Source organism: Copadichromis virginalis, linkage group LG7 (genome assembly GCF_057382275.1).
Source record: "Copadichromis virginalis isolate Kocher_CV1m ecotype Utaka linkage group LG7, C_Virginalis_male_GT1.1, whole genome shotgun sequence".
Classification (NCBI taxonomy): Eukaryota; Metazoa; Chordata; class Actinopteri; order Cichliformes; family Cichlidae; genus Copadichromis; species Copadichromis virginalis.
Window position 1 is genome coordinate 3,056,733 of NC_140624.1, and position 18,193 is coordinate 3,074,925.

Here is an 18,193-nt window from a genome sequence, read left to right on the forward strand (position 1 = left end):
ATAAACTTTGTAAGTTTCTAATTGTGTGACTGTGATGCAGCTAACAGCTAATTCCTGCACTGGAATCACTGCCCGTAATAACGTTTCTCTGTAAAGTTGTAGGCGAATCATAAAATCAAACACTGACGTCACACAGATAGAAAAATGACTATTGGGATCCTGGAGATGATGAATAGTATATAATATTTGAGAAAAGTTGAGGAGGAAATCACTTTAAAACAGAACCTAATACATTTTAAAATCACTTTTTAAATACACGATGCAGGAGGTCTGATTGTAATTTGATTACATTTCATGTTGAAATGTGTTCAGATTGAGATTTAGTCCTTGTACAGTTTCTGAAAACTCAACATAGTTTCCACTGAAACTCTAAATCAGAACTGGATCCGCTAACTGTCCAGTTTGGAGTCCACATGCATGATTGTTCCAAAATGGGTCAAGATTACAAACTGAGACTGGATCATACCTGGATCCAGTCTGGCTCCGGGCATTTCCAAGTCTTTTCCCATCAGGATCCATTCATAGTGGCTTATTTAAAACGGCTCAGCCTTCGTCCAAAACTGAGCTGAAATGTCTAAAATCTAGCCGATCAACGTGTCGATGGCTCTTTAAAAGCCCGGACACTTCTTATTATTTATTTGTTCATTCTGCCCTTTTTTTCCCCCCCAGTTAAATGAGAAATAGTCATTTTGAACTCTCGCAGGCTCCCAGTTCTGCTGTCTTACAGCCCTACCAATCAGCTATCAATGAAGTTTGCTATTACATGGTTAAATATTATTAAATATTAAGTGGTTATACTGGAAAACATCCAACATTTCATCCAGTAATGACAAAGATAATGAAATCTTCTGTAAGAACTTGAGATTGTTAAAGATTGTCAGTACATTAAAGTTTACTAAATAATGTTTGAAACTAAATTTTAAATGAATACAATCCTCAGCGCTGAGACATGTTCATATATTTTGATGTGCTTGATTAAAACGGAGGCTCTGCTCTTTATTTACCCGTTGCCATGGTGATTCATCACTGCCTTCGTCCACTCGTGCACATGCTCGGTTCAATTAACTGTGTTTGTTCACTCTAACTCTGCTCAGCTGCTCAGGAACCGAAAACTATTACAGAGATTATCTTAGTCACTCAGCTCGGTTTATTTTTAAACTCAGTTTGTTGAAGATGTTTCCTGGAGCAGCGCCCTGAATCTGCAGTTTGTAAACAGTAACGCTGTTTTGGAAAAGTCTTTACTAATGTAGTTCATGTGAGGCAAATCTGTCCATTCTCAGTAAGACAAGACATCAGCAAAAGACACTGAGTCCAGTTTATATCATTATAATAATCAAGGTTTTGCCCTTTGGTTTTTGGCACAACTCACTGTGGAGAAGGTCACACGTGTCGATGTGTGCAGAGCCCCAAGCGCAGAGGGAACTGAGATTTGTCCGAGGGATGCAGTTGTGGATTGGATCGCTGCGTTGGTTTAATTTGTCAGGCTGCTTGAGTAGTTCAGTCTGCAGCTCTCGGATCCAGAACCACAGCACGATGCTTACATAAAGTGCTGCTTCTGTCATCTGGACGCTGCACTGATACGCATGTAGTTCTGGGAAATAGATATTGCAAGTTTAAGCTTGTGTTGCCATGTATTTACAGATAAAGGTGTATTCAAACGATTTATTATTGTGCACACATACAAATGCTTTGTTTTCAGGAGAGAAAATAGAAACTGAAGGCAGCAGATAACCTGTACTTTTGCTCCTAGTTCAAAACACTTGGTATTACATTTGCTACAACGTAGCTTAATAGGATCTGTCAGCAGACCTCATTTTTAATGTCACCTCACATGACTATAAGTCCTTTTTTTTTTTTTTTTTTTTTTCGAGCCTTCTTGATGATAAATCAAACAGCTTACTTTCAAAGTCACCAGAGAGCCGTTTTACAATGTAGCGACAAGAAACCTGCTCAGATTGTTTCCAGTTCGCTGTCCTGACACATAACAGGCAACGTTTGTGAGAGAGCACTTTAGTAAAATAACTGAAACTCACTTCTGATTGATTACAGTTAAAAGAAGGTTCATCATGTTTTGTCACAAATGATTGCGAAATTAGTCTCGATGTTTGTTTGCTGGACATTAGTGCAGAGAATTGAGGGGCTGCCTCAGACTTGCAGGACCTTGACGTGTCTGTATCTGATGCACTAAATGATAATGCAGACTTAATGAGCAGGTTAGCAAATATCACAACAGAAGAACAAAATGTGACTGAAAACTTGACAAAAGAAAGAAGTCTAGAGTCTGTCAAACAGCTGTCTCGTGCGGATGTGTGTGTGTCTGTGTGCGCACACGTGCATATATGCATAGTATGTAAATTTTTAACTCCTCCTCTGGTGTCAGCCAGTGCTATCATCTGTTGCAGAGATGGGAAAAGAAATGTTAGCACCTGACAGCCAAAGTGTTTTGTTTCTTGGCAGAATGTATAATTATTCAAATGAGTGCATTCAAAAGCATCACATGAGCTAGAATTAATTAGTCCCTGCATATTTTAGCATCATCAATTCCATGGAAAATCAGTAAGATTGCTGCTAAATGTCACCAGGAATAAAATGGAACAAGAATGGAAGAGAGGAATGTTTAGTTCTAATATCTGGAGATATCCCAACACATTGAATGTGTATTTCACTTATCCTGTACATTTTGCATTGACAGTTTTTCTCAATTTTTTCGAGTCATAGAAAAAAGCACTGGAATAAATAACCGAATCATTTTAAAGGGAAGTCCTGTATGTTGTTCGTTAGCATCAGGCTGTCAGTGCGTGGCCACCGCTGTATCAACTTGGACGACGGCCTGACTTTTTCAAAGAACCCAGAGTGTGAGGACACATGTGGATGCGTAAATACAGACACATACATTACATCTCACGCCCAAAGCATCGGTGCTTTGCTTTTTATATTTGCAGCTCGTCTTTCAAAGGAAACAAAATTGACACACAAATCAGCCGGTGAATATGTCAGCGTGTTTTATGAGGCAACACATCTGTGGCTCGTAATTGGTGTCTTGCATATTTTAGTAGTTTATTTGGGGAAAGGATGCATCTGTGAAACCCACAGAGTCACTTGAAATGTCAGATTTAATTGTGCCAGTTTTAATCCTCTGGCTTTGAGATGGACAAATAAAGCGAGGCTCCAAACGTGCCCAACAATTGCACTCTGATGTGTGTGTGTGTGTGTGTGTGTGTGTGTGTACCTGTAGTTTTGTGGTATTTTTAGACCTGTCAGAAAATATTTTCTGTTTGGTTTTTTTTAATTTCATCAGTTTTTTTCAGCCAGAATCCACCAATGAAACATAAACCCAAGAAAAATCTAGTGCAGCACCTGTGCAGATGTATTAAATGTTCTTATTTCTCTCTATACATGTTGATGTACTTTACCTGCATCTCTTTTCAGGTGTTTAAGAGTCTTAAACTTTTTCTGGAGAATAAACAGCCCGGAGACGAACTCTTTGACCGCCTAAATGTGAGTCTGTCTCAGCATGCATCTCCTCCAACATGTTGCACCTTTTATATGATCATTGCTATTAATGTGTCACAACATGGGACATTATGGGAGTTTTTTTGTTCACATTTTTAGCTGCTACACAAATGTTGGTGTCAAAAGCAAGCAGCTGATTTGATTTGAGTGTGAGGTTGTTTAAAAAGGGTGAGGAACCCCCCCCGAGTAATATTTTAAGAAAACAGAAAAAAATGGTGGAAGCAAAGTAGAATTACACTTTTTATATTTTCTAGGGACAGAAAGCTGCAGTGAGGGGAAAAGTAGGGACTAAATTGTGAGGTGTAAGAGATGAGATTGAATGAGGATGAGCCGTTGGTGTGGAGAGATGAAAGGGCTAAATTAAGGAAATGGGAGGTGCAGAGAAGGGCTCGAATATTGGAAGCAGGGGGGAGACTGAAAGCAGAAAGGGAGTTTCAAAAGGGAGAGGGGATGGACCCTGGCAGATAAAAATGAAACTGTGCGCGTGAAAATTGAGAGTGAACATGTTGGGCGGATGAATTTCCACACATCAAAATGTGGCATCCTCTGAACCTTCTCCTCTAGCTTCAGGCAGACGGCAAAGCCTCACAGAGTGCTCGGCTTTCTCGAAAACGACCTCACTCATCTGTTTGAGACAATAACCGATTTCTGAAAAATACCTGACTTTGCGATATGTTCAGAGTAACAGTGTTGTATAAAAACATACAGAAGAAAATGCAGATTAAGATTCATGTGCAAGATTAGAGAGCCAGTCACGTGTTTGGCATATTAAGACTGACAGGCAGGAGAAGGATGTTGCAACACAGGACAGGAATGTGAGGAAGAGATGAGAAAGATGGAGCAATTGAAGGAGGGAGTACAGTGCTTCTGCTCTCTGCCCTCCTGTGTGTGTCAGGAAATGTCAGTGTCTGTTGGAGGTGGAATGGTAATGGCTGCAGAGGGCAGGCCTGATTGACACCTGGAAAGGCCAGGACACCGAGAGAGCAGAGGCAGAAGAGGTGTGTAGTAGTAGATGAAGCAGTAGAAAAGTGCCAAATGGTCCAGTTGAGGGGTGGTTTAGTAGAGAGGGTGGATGATTGGTAGAAAAAAGGATGGGGAAGGTGGTGGGAGGGCAATTTGGAGAGGTGACAGGCAGGCAGCTGAGAAGAAAGGGAGAGTGGGGATGGAAGATGGGTAGAAATGTAAGGAGGGGGGGAGATTCTGACATATACCCAAATCAGCTTGGCTCATAAGTTTGCTGTTCATTATTGCAACACTGATGATATTATACCAGCACGAGTTTTCTTCTTCTATAGAACACGCAGCCTAAACAAAAGGGCAGAATAAGAGCATTGAAGCAGCTGCATTTGTCGATTAAATGATGTATTCTCAAACACAGACTCAGGAGTGCTGAGTTGTCAGCGTCCCCAAAACAAGCTAGTTAATGTTGTGTAGTTCAGCCGCATGGCGAGGTAAAAGTGTTTGTTTTGAATGCTGCGGCAGACGGCTGGGTGAAAAGATTTCTATGGCAGAAATGGTGCAGATCGTGATAACGACAAGTACTTTTTTGTGCTTGGAAAGTGCCTTAGTTGAAGCCTGCAGGCACACTTTAAACTTGTTTTTATCTGCTTTTTTCAATTTTAGAAAAGCAGAAAGTTTATTTTTCTACATCTGCACTCAGCTACACAGACTGGAGGAAAGACATCAGGAGACGAGGCTTATGAGTTAGACATCAGTGAAGATGAATTTCAAGGAGTGTGTGTGTGTAGCTGCCATCACCTGTGTGTGAATGGGTGGATGACTGAATGTAGTGTGAAGCGCTTTGGGGTCCTTAGGGACTAGAAAAGCGCTATACAAATGCAGGCCATTTACCATTTGCACACTGGTCGTGGGTGACAAAGCACATTCATTATTTCATTATTTGGAGATTTTGTTTAAAAGCTGCACATATTGATGGTGAAAGAAGAGCTAGAGTCTCAAATAGGACAAAACATCCTGGGCAGATGAACTTAAATACTTTATTTCAGTGTTTTAGTTAAATGCATTCACTTAAAGGAATCACTGTTAATTTTGTGGAGGGTGAAGCTGAAGGAGAACAGGATGAGTGTTTCGGGTTTTTTCATCGGCCTGCTCCTCCTTATGGTGCTGCTTTGTAGGCCGTGAGATTTCACATCTCTAAGCATTCAGTGTCGTGTCTTAGTGAATAACATTTTAGAGAAAGACCAGGAGAGTTGATGCTCACCAATATGATTGCAGAATGCCTCGCTAAGGTGATTGTGGGTTTTATGAGCATGCACACAGATAAACACACACATAGACAGACATTATGTTAAGGTCTGGATGTCTGATCTGTTTTGAAATTGCAGGTATTTTCAGCTTCTCTGGAAGCCTCTTTACTGAACTCCACATCATTCAGGTTAGCTGTAATAACTACATCTTACAAAGATGAATTAAATTACAACCAGCAGTGTGTTGTGGTCCTTACGAGCTCCTTTATTCGGTACATTTTCCCTCCACTCTTTTGTATCATTTACCCATCTATAGGAACCGGTTTTGTTTTTTGGCCGAGGAACCGATGCACGCAAATTAGACCCAGTGAGAAATGAAAAGCACCTCATCATAGGCGGTGTAGAAAGGCAATAGTCGATATTTCCCTGGCATTAGTAGCCATCACAACAAATTGGATAGCAGTATGTTAATGAGAAAGTCCAGTATGTTGCATCCTGTATTATAGATAGGAAATTAGAACTGTGGTAATGACGCATTTTAATAACGCCTTAGGAGAAGACATGGATGACACACACACACACACACACAGCGCACCATGCCGAGGGAGTTGGGGGTGTGAGAGGTATCGTACTCGCCCCATAGACTTGCAAACTCCTTCATTAGCATCGTAGGGCCAGAGTTAGGTAGCTCGTTAGCAAGGCAGCCACAGCAGCAGATGCTTCTACCTGCGTGCTCGTGCTCCAGCACACGCATGCACACATACACTATATGTATACATGGAAAAACACCCACTCAGCTTGCAGTGAGACACAGTGATACAGGCCTGTGGCCCCAGTAGGTCCTGATCCTGATGATTAAACCAGCATCATTATTATAGACTATCAGAATTACTTCTGCTTCACATCTGAATGCTTTCATCCATATTCAAAATGCATGTGACGCCTTCCTCATCAAGTCTATATTTGCACCTGAAACTGCCGTGTGTGCATGAGCATATGGTTTTTGCTCTAACTCCAGTGAGTCCTCTCACACTGTTAACTCTGTTTCATCTGTTTTGTAAAGACTGCTGTTTCTCAGGTGTTAATGGAAATGTAAACTAGCTATATACAACTTAAACTTGTTATAACACCTGCAGAAATGTCAGTGAGACATAGAATTATGATCTGTTTTATTCTCCCTGATCTAATGGATGATGATGATAATGAAGTCAGAGATTCTATTTTGATTTATTTGTAAGATGGAGATTCTTTGCCACCGCAGTGGCACATTACCACAGTGCCACCTAGTGGTAGATGGCATGTGTTGATTTATGTGTTTTCTTTCTTGTTCCTGTTTCTCGTTGCAGACCAGCGTTCTGAACAAACACCTGAGTTCTCTAATGCCCGGTCTGACTGCGAAAGTCTTCAGGACATACAACGCCTCCATCACTCTGCAGCAGCAACTTAAGGAGCTCACAAACAGTCAGTCACACCTGCTCGCTGCACTGTAACAGTCTAAATTGACTTTAAATGCTCTGCACCACACATGAGCATTTTAAAGCGGTGGCTCGTGTTCCTCAGGTGCTGGTGCAGGGCGGTTAATAATGTAACTTGCCATCAGTTCAGCTCATTGTGTCACAGGGTCCAGTGAAAACACTGCAGTGACCCTCTTTTATATTTAGCCGGCTTAGTTCAAGGTATCCTGATGTCAGTCGGGTTTCTCAGTTATGACAGGAGTACATTATCACTAAACCCAGAGCCGTGCATCTTGGTCTCGCTCTTATCAGAGTCCCATTGGCTGCCTCGGCCATGATTTTTCCCTTTCAGAGATAGAAGTGTCATACTCGTCTCATTTCTGGCTTGCCACTGAGAGCCAATATGCAGGCTGACATGTGGTTGCAGGCAGTGTTGTGTGAACCACAGGAGGAATAGATGAAGTTAATACACGTGTATAAATGAAATAGGAGAATGTAATTGTATGAATGTGACTTGAAGCTTGATGTTTTGTCGCTGTGTGAGGTAATGGCATTAGGCGTGTCAGCGTGAGTTTCTCTTTAATAGTTTCTGTGCATAATTCTGGTTTGATATCTGTTCTCACTTGGATTTTTTTCCTTGTTTAAATACAAATTACTTTTTTTTTTTTTCGTTCCTCAGAGTCTGACAATGTGGCAGAGAAACTGTTGTCCTACAATCGAGCTAACAGAGCAGTTGCTATTCTGTGTAACCACCAGCGGGCGCCGCCAAAGACCTTTGAGCAATCCATGGCTAACCTTCAGGCAAAGGTAAGGGCAGCTTGATTGAAAGTTACTTTAGTTTATATTTTATTGGACACAGTAATTTAAATTGGATTAGAAAGGTCAGCATCATACTTTTTTGTATTCTTCTCATTGTTAATTGACTGAAGAACAGATGAGAATTCAAGTGACAGTGGATCCACAGCCTGTCCTGTCACATTTTGAATTTAAATGTGGTGCCTGTGTGAGAGCTTGTATCCATATGTTCTCCACCCAGATTGATGCCAGGAAGGAGCAGCTGGCCTTAGCCAAGACGGAGCTGAAACAGGCCAAGAAGGAGGCCAAGACGAAGGGGAGTTCGGACCCGAAGTTGCAAGCGTGAGTGTCAGTAGTGGTGCGGCGGACAAAAGAGAAGCTTTGGTAACATTTTGTCCTGTCCATGCGTTGGACTGAGGGCTACCACGAAGTAGCTTTAACCATTTTGGCAGATACCTGATATCCTCTGTCCTGAACATTTTATTTCTTTAATACAACCAAAAAAAACAAGAGCATGAAACTTTACAGGTGTGTACCCGAGATCAGAATAAAGGTTTTAAAATGGTTGCGGTGGAATCCACGGTGCACTGCTGGAGTTACGTCATCGTTCTTTCCTTTTTCTTGTATGCCTCCTATTTTTAGAATATAATTCATTCATTCATTCGAGTGACCCTCAGGCAATGAATGGTTTCATGATATCTAATATTTTCATCACAGGGTAAATAGGAAAGCGCTGAACAACTTTGAATGCGTTTGCAATGACAGCATCAGATTTATTTCCCCCCCCCAGTAAAAATGTTTGTTTTCGGGTCTTTTCTACTATTTTCAAATATTTACACAAACGCCTCTTTAATTGTTACACTGTGAGAGGAAGTGATACAAAAAGGTTCTTCCATCCACACATATCTGTACCAGTGATGATTCCTTCTCTGTCAGGCTGGTGGAGCGGAAAAAGGCAGCAGTGAAGCGTTGTGAAGAGCAGCTGCTGAAGCTGGAGGTCCAGGCAACCGACAGGGAAGAGAACAAACAGATCGCTCTGGGTACCTCAAAGCTCAACTACTTAGACCCGCGGATATCCGTGGCCTGGTGAGTGAACACTACCAGCTGTTAAATATATAACACAAGATGTATACTGATATTTTCCCTCAGACTCAGAAGTGATAGCTGGTTTGTTTCAACTTTACCGTCTGTGTACCTCTGTTTCTAGGTGAAAAGATCTAAACCTGAATAAAGACGTTTAGGCTCATTTTTAATATTCCTCCCATCTATTCAGGTGTAAAAACATGGAGGTACCTATAGAGAAAATCTACAATAAAACCCAACGGGAGAAGTTTGCCTGGGCCATCGACATGACAGAGGCAGACTTTGAGTTCTAACCTAAAACTTGTTCAAGTCTCTCGTCTTAAAAGGTGACATAAGCTGCAATTCAGGAACCACTCCGTTAATTTTACATACAGTACTTTAATGCTGCATTTATTGTATTTTCAAAGACTGCCCATGTTGTACTTATAACTGTGTGGTACGATCGAGCTGTGCTTAATGTGCTTTTGCTTAGTGGTGTTTGTTTTTGTTCAACACTTTCTTTGGAAAAACTGCTGTTATTTGCTGTTTGTATGTTTTTGTTTGCATTAATCTGAATAAAGGTTCCCATTAGGCAGTAACGGGCCAAAGAAGCTGTCACGAGTTCTTAAACACCACTTTTGGGGAAGTGTTGTTTCAAATGCATAATTCTGCTGGTGTCGGTTTGCATTAACAAAGACAGTTTGTATAAGACTGAGGGCCAGTTCATTCTAAACACAGTGCTTTAAAATTAACAATGGGAAACACTGATTAGAATGCAAATAAAAAGGCAGTAACTTTAAAATCCTTTAAACCCCATATTTAATTAAAATGGTACAAAGACAACAGATTTTGCTTTTTGGAAAAAATCAATGAAAATATATGCATGCGCTGATTTTTATTTAAGGGCAGAAATACATTTAAACAAACTTTTATGACCGGTGTTTTCCAGCGTGTTGCGTGACCTCTTCTTGAACTGATGAGACTAAATGTTGTAGTTTTTAAAGTAAAAGTTGCATTTTCCAGTTCATAGCACACTAAAGTTTACAGTAGATAATTTCATCTGTGGATGCGATGACAGAGTCTTTAATGACAATAAGTGCTTCTGAGCCCAGTGACTGAAGATTCTTATTTTTGTGCCGTGTCACTCCATACATCTGAATATATTATGCACTGTCCATGATGGGCTCACATACTTATTTGCTGTGTCATTGTCCTTATTAATTCTGAAACCCTTGGTGTCCCTGTGGTGCTCATGATGAAGTTTCAACATGCAGGGTTTAAATGATTCCGGTTCGTTTTTATTATTTACATTTTACAAACTGTCCTAACCTAAGAGGTTGATTATAATTTCATTACATTATAAACAATATAGATTTAAAAACCATGCAACACTGAGACGTTCCACAGAATTTGCATCTGAAAATATGATTCTGGTTTAAAAAAACAAAACTACAGAAAAATGCAGAGCACCTCGGAGTTGGATGTATTGTTAAAAATTCTGTCAGCACCAGAGGGGTATGCTACGAAGAACATTCAACACAGGCAGGCTCTCTTTGCTGTAGCTGGCTTGACAAAACGTAAAACTCCAGTAAGAGATTTGTTTTCAGCTCAGTGCGCGCTCGTGTAAAAAGGGGTTTCATGCATCGTGACTCTGTGTCCACGCAAAATGATCCAAGTGCCATCTACTCCAATCTCAGACGTTATCAGATGGTGTAAAAACTGGATTTGGTGCATAAAGTGGTAAAAATTAGAATTTATTATGTTATTGCCGAGTGTAATTTCAGTGCTGTCACCTTAGAAATAGTTCTGAGTCTTTTAGACTGGATACATTAAATGTGCCTGATGTAAAGGAAATGCACAAATCGCTTTCATTTGTCAGCAGATTGCGAAATGAATTTCACATTAGTACTCTTTGTGTGGGTTCTGTATGCTGGACTAAATCAGGGGTGTCTAACTCCAGGCCTTGAGGGCTGGTGTCCTGCAGGTTTTAGATCTCAGATCTCACCCTGGGTCAACACACCTGAATGAGATGATGAGGTCATTACCAGGCCTCTGGAGAACATCAAGAGATGCTGAGAAGGTCATTTAGCCATTTAAATCAGCTGTTTTGGATCAAGGACGCATCTAAAACCTGCAGGACACCGGCCCTCGAGGCCTGGAGTTTGACACGGCTGTACTAAATAGTTGGGATAGGCTCCTGCCCCCACACACACATCTTAACTGGATAAGCAGGAAAGAGATGGAATGAAGTTTAACATTTATACATTTTTTTTTTTGCTTCACTAAAATAAACATGCACATACATAATGCAATTTCCTGACGATGATTTTAGTGGTTCCACTAAAGTGCAGCTTAACAACTTGTGACACATAAAACTTATTCCCCGAACATGCGTATAAATAACACTTTTTAAAAATGCGATGGATAAAAAAAAACAAAACTCTGAAAATATGGATTTTTAAAACAAACTCTGAACATAACCTGCGGCCGAGCGGCTTACGTCTTCAGGTTAAGTGACCATAGTGACTTAGGTTAAAAGAGCCGCTTATCTTAAAATCAGTTTTCATTACAGAAAACTGATTTTAAGTTTGACCAACTCCAATAACTCACTGATCTCACTTCATAGTGCACCCCTCTTTCCAAGTATTGACCATACATGACAAACAGCCGTGTATTAAATAGCTTTAATAGAAGACTATCAGGATTGGAATGCATCCCACACAATGGTTGTAACAGTGCTCACTGTGAAACACTGCTAGCTTTAGAGATTCGCTGCACCGTGTTGGTGCGGACACTGGGTTAGAGGTTTGTACTAACCTGTTAGCCGGCAAGTTTTAGTCCTCGTCAGAGGCTAGGGCAAAACCAACACTGTCTGCTTTCGTGTCAAGGAATTCAACTACTGATATACATGTATATGAAAATAACCTCCAGGTTAGTACGCTAAATCTGCAATCCTGCACATGAGCACTTGAGGTGCTGAAGGGCATGTCACACTACTCTAGCTTACAAGTAACGTTCAAATTTTCAAGTCATTACATAACCATTTCACAATATATAAAAAAGCATTTCACACAACGACACACCAAATCAATATTAGTCATTTTCAGAATGGAAAAAGTCTGCTGCTCCTGAATACAGGACCGACTTCACGCCTTGTGATTTAGGAACCTGTGGGACAGATTTAGAAAAACATTCACTATTAAAGCTGACATTCAACATATTTACAGGAAAACTGACAAAGCTAGATGTGCCGACTACTTGATTACCTTCATTATGACCCTTGACCCTCTTTAGCTTTTTCTGGTGTTGCCTCGATCTCCTCGACACCAGCCTGGGTCATCAGGTCAGCAATGTTTTTTTCCAAGTCATCAATACGTGTGCTCATTTCATCAAGTGGAGAATTAGTTAAGGCTGGTAATTACAACTGGAAATCACAAAGTCAGCTAACACGGAACAAATGACCCAGCCTACAATTATTAACTTTGATGCATATAATCAATACAATGTTTTAGATGATTATTAGGATATTCCTTCCAATGATCTGGTCTGACATGGTCTGGAACTTGTCCTGCATCTGTTGCAGCAGAGTCTGAACCTGTGGAGGGGAAAAGAGCAGAAATTATGAAACTGGAGCCACTTAGTAGTTAAAGTTTATGGAGATATAAAGTGAAGTCATAACACTGCCAGATACAAACACTTAAGCATATGGTCTGTGAATCTGTTTCTATGCCAACAACTTAAAAGCTTGACTATGGATCTATGATTTACTGTAACAAGTACACCTGCAGCGCACACCCCCCATCTCTTCATTCTGCATCTCCTTCACATAACAGTCAAGTTAATCCTCAGCTTCTTTAAATCTGTGTGAATACGACTGTAGGAAACTAGGTAATGCATAACAACAAATGACTCAAACTAGCGGAGGTGGTTTTTAAACGTTTGCGAGGTTTACTGAAGCTGAACGTCTCTCACTGACCCCCATCTCTATGGCAACACTCAAACACTGCCTACGCAGGCTTTGTCGTATAGGAAACACTAAAAGAATCATTAACATATAATCTGTACATTTTAAGGTCTGTGTGAAACTGCGCGATATTCAGTAGTCAGACACTGATAAGGGAAACCTACTATATATAAGTGCCAGGTGAATAAGGATAGAAAATGTACTGCAGGTAACTTTTACATAATTCTGTGCAGTTTACTCGTTGGAATTTGGTGATGCCATTTACATGACCGGTTGACCATTACATAACATTCTGGAGCTAAAGTCTGGGATTGTGGTTTGGATGCAACAAGCTCAACACACACTTTGAATCTAGAGTTTTACACACCAAACAAAATCCACGAAACACCGCATAAGTGCTAAAATTTGCTAGCTCAGATAGCTTGCTATCGTTAGCATTGTTGTTGGCTTTGCTAGCTAAGGCTAAGCTACTGTGGCTAAAGCTAGCTTGCCTCGCGATCACGACTCACCACATTGGTAAGGTCCTGCACCGATTTGGGGTCCGTCTCAGCCATGTTGTGATGTAAATGATTATCAGCGCCTAAACAGCACAAAAATTCAAACCGCTATCTAGAGACTGTTTTGCTATCTACTCGAAGTAAGCAATCTCGCACAACACCCACAGCACAGTCAGCTGTTCCAAAGCACAGAGAATCTCGCGAGAGCTGCTCCAAAGTACAGCGAGTTTTGAATGGGCAGTACAGAGTTGTAGATTTTATTTACCCCACGTAGCTTCATAAAACTCCTGACATTCAGATATTTGTTCAGTGCAGTAGTCTGCCTCATTTAGGCGTCCGGGTCATAGAAACATGCACACAAAAGCCTTTGTTAAATCTGTATTAACTAAAACAAAAGATAGAAGTCGATGTATCCGTGCGAGTGCGTGTGCGCCTGCCTGCGAGTGCGTGTGCGCCTGCCTGCGCGCGCACGTTTCTCCTCATCTGAACGAGTTGGATTTGAAAGTTGGAGCTGCCGGGAGCCCGGTGTGTTTTGACGCCGAAGAATTCGTGTGCGGGTTTTGTTTATGTTACAAACGGGCGGAAAGTGAACGACGAGGCTTGGTAAGTAAAGCTTGAAGTTTTAAGTTAACTCTTAAATTAGGGAACTTACTGGGGTATAAAATCCTTATAAGGGGCGATACAGAATCAGCCCCAGTGAGCTCGCTCTACTATTATAGAAAACGGTAGACTTTCTTTGGTGATTTAATTTTTGCCCTTAAAAGTTCTTATTTGCACAGGCTTATACGAAACCTTCATCTGTTTATAACAATGTAACCACTCGCTGTGAATGCTGGGCCTCTGTGTCTTGTTACTCTGAGGCTGGCACAGTAGCCTAAAATTGATGTCTGGAAGTTCAGGCATGTTAGCCCAACCCAAAGAAGCTATGCTTTGCTTACGTAACAAAGCTCGTTGTGTTATCAGATGTAGTCCATCACATTTGGGCTGCTCTCATGTGATGGTTAACTTCTACAGCAGGCGGAGGGAAGTAGCTGGAGACGCCTTGGATTGTTAAATTTCCTGAATAATATTTAACTTTGGAAAACACGTAGAAACCTTTTTATGGAATGTGTTAAAGGTCTGCTGCAGGTTTTCATTCACTTTGCATTGTTAATCATCACACCTTTAAAATGCTTTCTGCAATGTTGGTGTTTTTACAGCCGTTATGTCCTTATTACAAATAAATGCCCTCTGATGTTAATCAGGCTGTACACAGGAGATTCCACTCAATGCATCTGCTGTTACGTTGAGGAGAAAAGGTTAACAGCAGCAGTCTTACAAGAAGAGAAGCTGTTGGTGAGGGTTTTGTGTTATCACGACAAAAGTGTGTTGACCCAGTGCTGACTGGATTTCCAGGTTTGACTGATTCGTCAGCTGAGCCTTGTGACCAATCAAAAGAGCACATTCATTCTAGCGCGTTTCAAGGTTTGATAATGAAAATATTACACAGTCATTACTGAACAGGAACACAACAGTACCCACAAGCATGATGCCACTGCTCACTGTTGTTCAGCATGTGTAGGTCAGGGTTTTGTGTACACAAAATACGTTTGTTTTTGTTTTGTTTCTACTGAAGAACAACAATAGGGAACTGGAGTTTTAGGGAACTGTATGAAATCAAATTTACTGAAACATATTGTAACACTGTTTGGAGGGAAAAGAGAACTACTGTGACCATTTGTAATAAAGTAAAATAAAATCCACTTCCTGCTGTGACAAAACAAATTTCCCACGTGTGGGACTAATAAAGCTTATCTTATCTTATCTTATCTTATCATGCCAAGTAGTCACAGTAGTCACTTTGCATTGCTAATAATAATATTAATTTGAAGATTTAATTTAAGAAAACATTTTGAATTACCAGGACCTTTGTTATGAAGACAGCCTGGTAATAGAATATGTTTAACTGAACATTTAAGCTAAGAAGAAAAAAGAAAAGCTGGTGTATGCAGTTTGACAGAAGTCGGTGCAGATATGCATTTTGACTTGTTATTTAAACAGTGTGGTAGATCCCATACTGGTCACCTTAGTAACGCCCCTAGCTTCACCAGCCGGTGACTGTTTAACCTCTCCTGGCAGTCCATGTCCTCTGTTGCTGTACATTCCCAGACCTTTGACTCCCACTTGTGATCCCTGTTCTGATATGTGGCCACTATAAAAGACAAGAAGTTTAAATAATAGAAAAGTAGTTTGCTACTTGTCTGTCCTCCTTGACCTATTTATGTAATGAATTAAAGTACAGTATACTATTTCCAGACAGTCATGGGTCCATTTATTGTAACTGTTGGGAAACCTGAATAAAAATGAACATTTTCTTTGCTGCACCTCTGTTTGGAATCACTACTACGCCTGCCTGTAACAGCAGAGCTTGCCTAAGATGTGTTATTGAATGATTTTGATTGATGGAAATGGATGTAAAATGATTAGAAAAATAAGATAACTGCCAACATTTAGAAGTTGTATTTGGACAATAATGAGCCTTTTGTACTTTAAAAAAATATAAAAAGATAAACATTTAACAGCTGTTTTTGACTAATCAACCAGCAAATATGTGAAACTGTAACAGACTATGCAACAATGACATAGTTGTCTACTTCAACATTATGTTCTGCATAAAGAAGCTTAAAAGCAGTATTATGCCTGCATTGTATGTGTGCATTGATAGGCCAGAATCAGCTGACTGAGATCATTTTGGCTCTAATATGAAAGTATATTGCTTCATGTTTTATGTAAGTTTGGTTGTTTTGGTCATCATGCACAGGCTACTTTCCTGTAAGAGATTTAGTGCTGGAAATAAACATGAAAATTGTGATGTGAGATATAAGAATGAGGCATTTAATTGCACTCGGGCAATGTTAATCTCTGGTTAGTGACTCTGGGCGCCTCATAATGCCCATTAATGATAACGCTGCTGACCTCCCATTACTTTGACTCTCTGACAGTGGCCTGCTGTCTGTCAGATCTCCTACTGCTACTCATCCACCTCCTGAACACTCGTAATATTCCCTTGCTGTGATGGATGCCGAGGTGGTTCTCCAGGAGGAGGACATGGAGGGCTCGTGGACGCTGCTCTCCTGGCTGGCATCATTCGTAATGGTGTTTGGGGGAGCCCTGCCTTATGTGCCGCAATATCAGGAGATCCAGAAAAGCAGCAACACTGAGGGATTCTCCACCAGAGTCTGTCTGGTGCTGCTCATAGCTAACATCTTGCGTATATTTTTCTGGTAAGAAAGCATTTGTTCTTTACTCATAATTTTTATCCTTTTGCTTTTCTGTTTTATTCCTTTTAAAGGTGCTAACCTGTCATGTCAGCCTTGAGGCTCTGTATTTAAATACAGCTGATCCTACCGGACTACATGCTGATCTATAAGAGCTCTGTATCTAAAGTCCTGATTGATTTTGGTTGCCTTGGTCTTGTTCTTGCAGGATAGGGAAGCAGTTTGAGCTGACCCTGCTGCTTCAGAGTGTGGTCATGATTCTCACCATGTTTGCCATGCTCCACCTTTGTTGCACTGTGCAAAACGCCAACAGAGTAAGCACCAAGCAGCATCGCCTTTCAGGTAACCGCAGCTTACCATGCAATCACTGTCATGAGCATTTACAATTACAGCAAGTGACGCATCCAACATTCAATGCTTCCCTGTGTCAGCAGTTTTAGGCGAGAACTGCTTCTTTCCAAAAGAGGGAGCTAGTGGAAAAGCTAACATTGCAAGATTGCTGTTCTCAAAACACCTTACCTATGAGAGCTACTTTTTTATATTCTGACTTGTCCTCTGTATATTGAATTCTTCTTTTCAGTTTCCAGTGTGACGAATACGCAAACACACTGAACACAGTAAAGCTTGAAATATCATTAAAATATCACGTTAAAGAATGTGTAAGAAGTGCAAAGCCAAACAGAGACCATCCACTATAACTGCAAACCCTTCTTTAACCTTATGGCATAACCTGAAGTGCACCTCCCTCAAAATGTAACTACATGTCATGTTCATGCAGCCTGCAACTAGTTTTTAATTTATCAATAATCACGGTCTCAATGTAAAAAAATGGAAACTAATATAAAAGCAAAATTCTGGAGTGAGATCACTGAAATTGTCCAAATTGATGTGAAGGGATGAACAAGGCACTTTATTTGTTTCTATTTGCTGGCACTGCATGTAAAGCACCAGGACTCAACCATAAGGTGAATATGCACCAGCACAAGTATAAATGTCGGCAACAACGTCGACCACTAAACGTAGGTTACGTCGTAGACGCTACCGCAGACGTCTAAAACAGCCATTAGTCAGTTTGTGTGGAAATAAGCCGGGTTACATGGTGGCATTGTGACAAATATGTCTTCATAACATGAATTATAGAGTACAGCAAGGTAAAGATTTGATTTAAGGTGCACAGGCAGCAGGTCTGCAGAATATCGGCCCATCCCACCCTGTGAATTACAGGATATCTCTTCTTAGAGTGCGTGTGCACGAAGTATAAGAAATGTGATGGAAACACAAGCATGTGAATGTGTTTCTTAGGAAGCTGTGGATGACGTATTGGTACAGAGTGAGAGCAGATGATGTGAGCTAAGATTAAGCGCACCAATATCAGTGTCTCCTCTGAATTGTGTGTGTGTGTGTGATGCCAAGACGGGGAACCCAACCAAGATTATTTACAGGG

General features: G+C 40.7%; 3 protein-coding genes across 12 annotated transcripts in view; 2 read left to right on the plus strand and 1 right to left on the minus strand.

Annotated features, from left to right (window-relative positions):
* The window catches only part of LOC146704191 (DNA topoisomerase I, mitochondrial), a 28,613-nt gene extending 18,983 nt beyond the window's left edge, over window positions 1–9,630 (plus strand). For 4 of the 5 annotated variants that reach the window (XM_085461180.1, XM_085461178.1, XM_085461182.1 and 1 more), the window contains 6 exons: window positions 3,430–3,498; window positions 7,067–7,181; window positions 7,854–7,981; window positions 8,211–8,311; window positions 8,906–9,055; window positions 9,243–9,630. In XM_085461180.1, the coding sequence (XP_085317306.1) occupies window positions 3,430–3,498; window positions 7,067–7,181; window positions 7,854–7,981; window positions 8,211–8,311; window positions 8,906–9,055; window positions 9,243–9,345 (666 nt within the window). In that variant the 3' untranslated portion in view covers window positions 9,346–9,630. The other variant, XM_085461181.1, reaches the window with a different exon arrangement.
* A 203-nt stretch (window positions 9,631–9,833) lies between these two features.
* Window positions 9,834–13,691, minus strand: hsbp1b (heat shock factor binding protein 1b). Its single transcript, XM_085461189.1, has 4 exons — window positions 13,505–13,691; window positions 12,560–12,626; window positions 12,298–12,424; window positions 9,834–12,199 (listed from the first exon to the last, which is right to left on the minus strand). Exons 1-3 carry the CDS (start codon window positions 13,547–13,549, stop codon window positions 12,303–12,305), a joined length of 234 nt encoding a protein of 77 aa, XP_085317315.1. The 5' UTR covers window positions 13,550–13,691; the 3' UTR covers window positions 9,834–12,199; window positions 12,298–12,302.
* LOC146704193 (solute carrier family 66 member 2) overlaps window positions 13,025–18,193 on the plus strand; it is a 59,098-nt gene continuing 53,929 nt past the window's right edge. For 4 of the 6 annotated variants that reach the window (XM_085461183.1, XM_085461186.1, XM_085461187.1 and 1 more), the window contains exons 1-3: window positions 13,725–14,095; window positions 16,474–16,755; window positions 16,958–17,091. In XM_085461183.1, the coding sequence (XP_085317309.1) occupies window positions 16,547–16,755; window positions 16,958–17,091 (343 nt within the window). In that variant the 5' untranslated portion in view covers window positions 13,725–14,095; window positions 16,474–16,546. Of the gene's footprint in view, window positions 13,204–13,724; window positions 14,096–16,473; window positions 16,756–16,957; window positions 17,092–18,193 lie in introns of those variants that run through there. The other 2 variants (XM_085461184.1, XM_085461185.1) reach the window with 2 other exon arrangements.

Bases quoted from the DNA above. Each gene is read 5' to 3' on its own strand.
- hsbp1b (XM_085461189.1), bottom strand. From the start codon at position 13,549: ATGGCTGAGACGGACCCCAAATCGGTGCAGGACCTTACCAATGTG. The intron at 12,627-13,504 runs GTGAGTCGTGAT...TCCCCTCCACAG, and splicing joins TGCAGGACCTTACCAATGTG to GTTCAGACTCTGCTGCAACA. The intron at 12,425-12,559 runs ATATCCTAATAA...CTAATTCTCCAC, and splicing joins AGACCAGATCATTGGAAGGA to TTGATGAAATGAGCACACGT.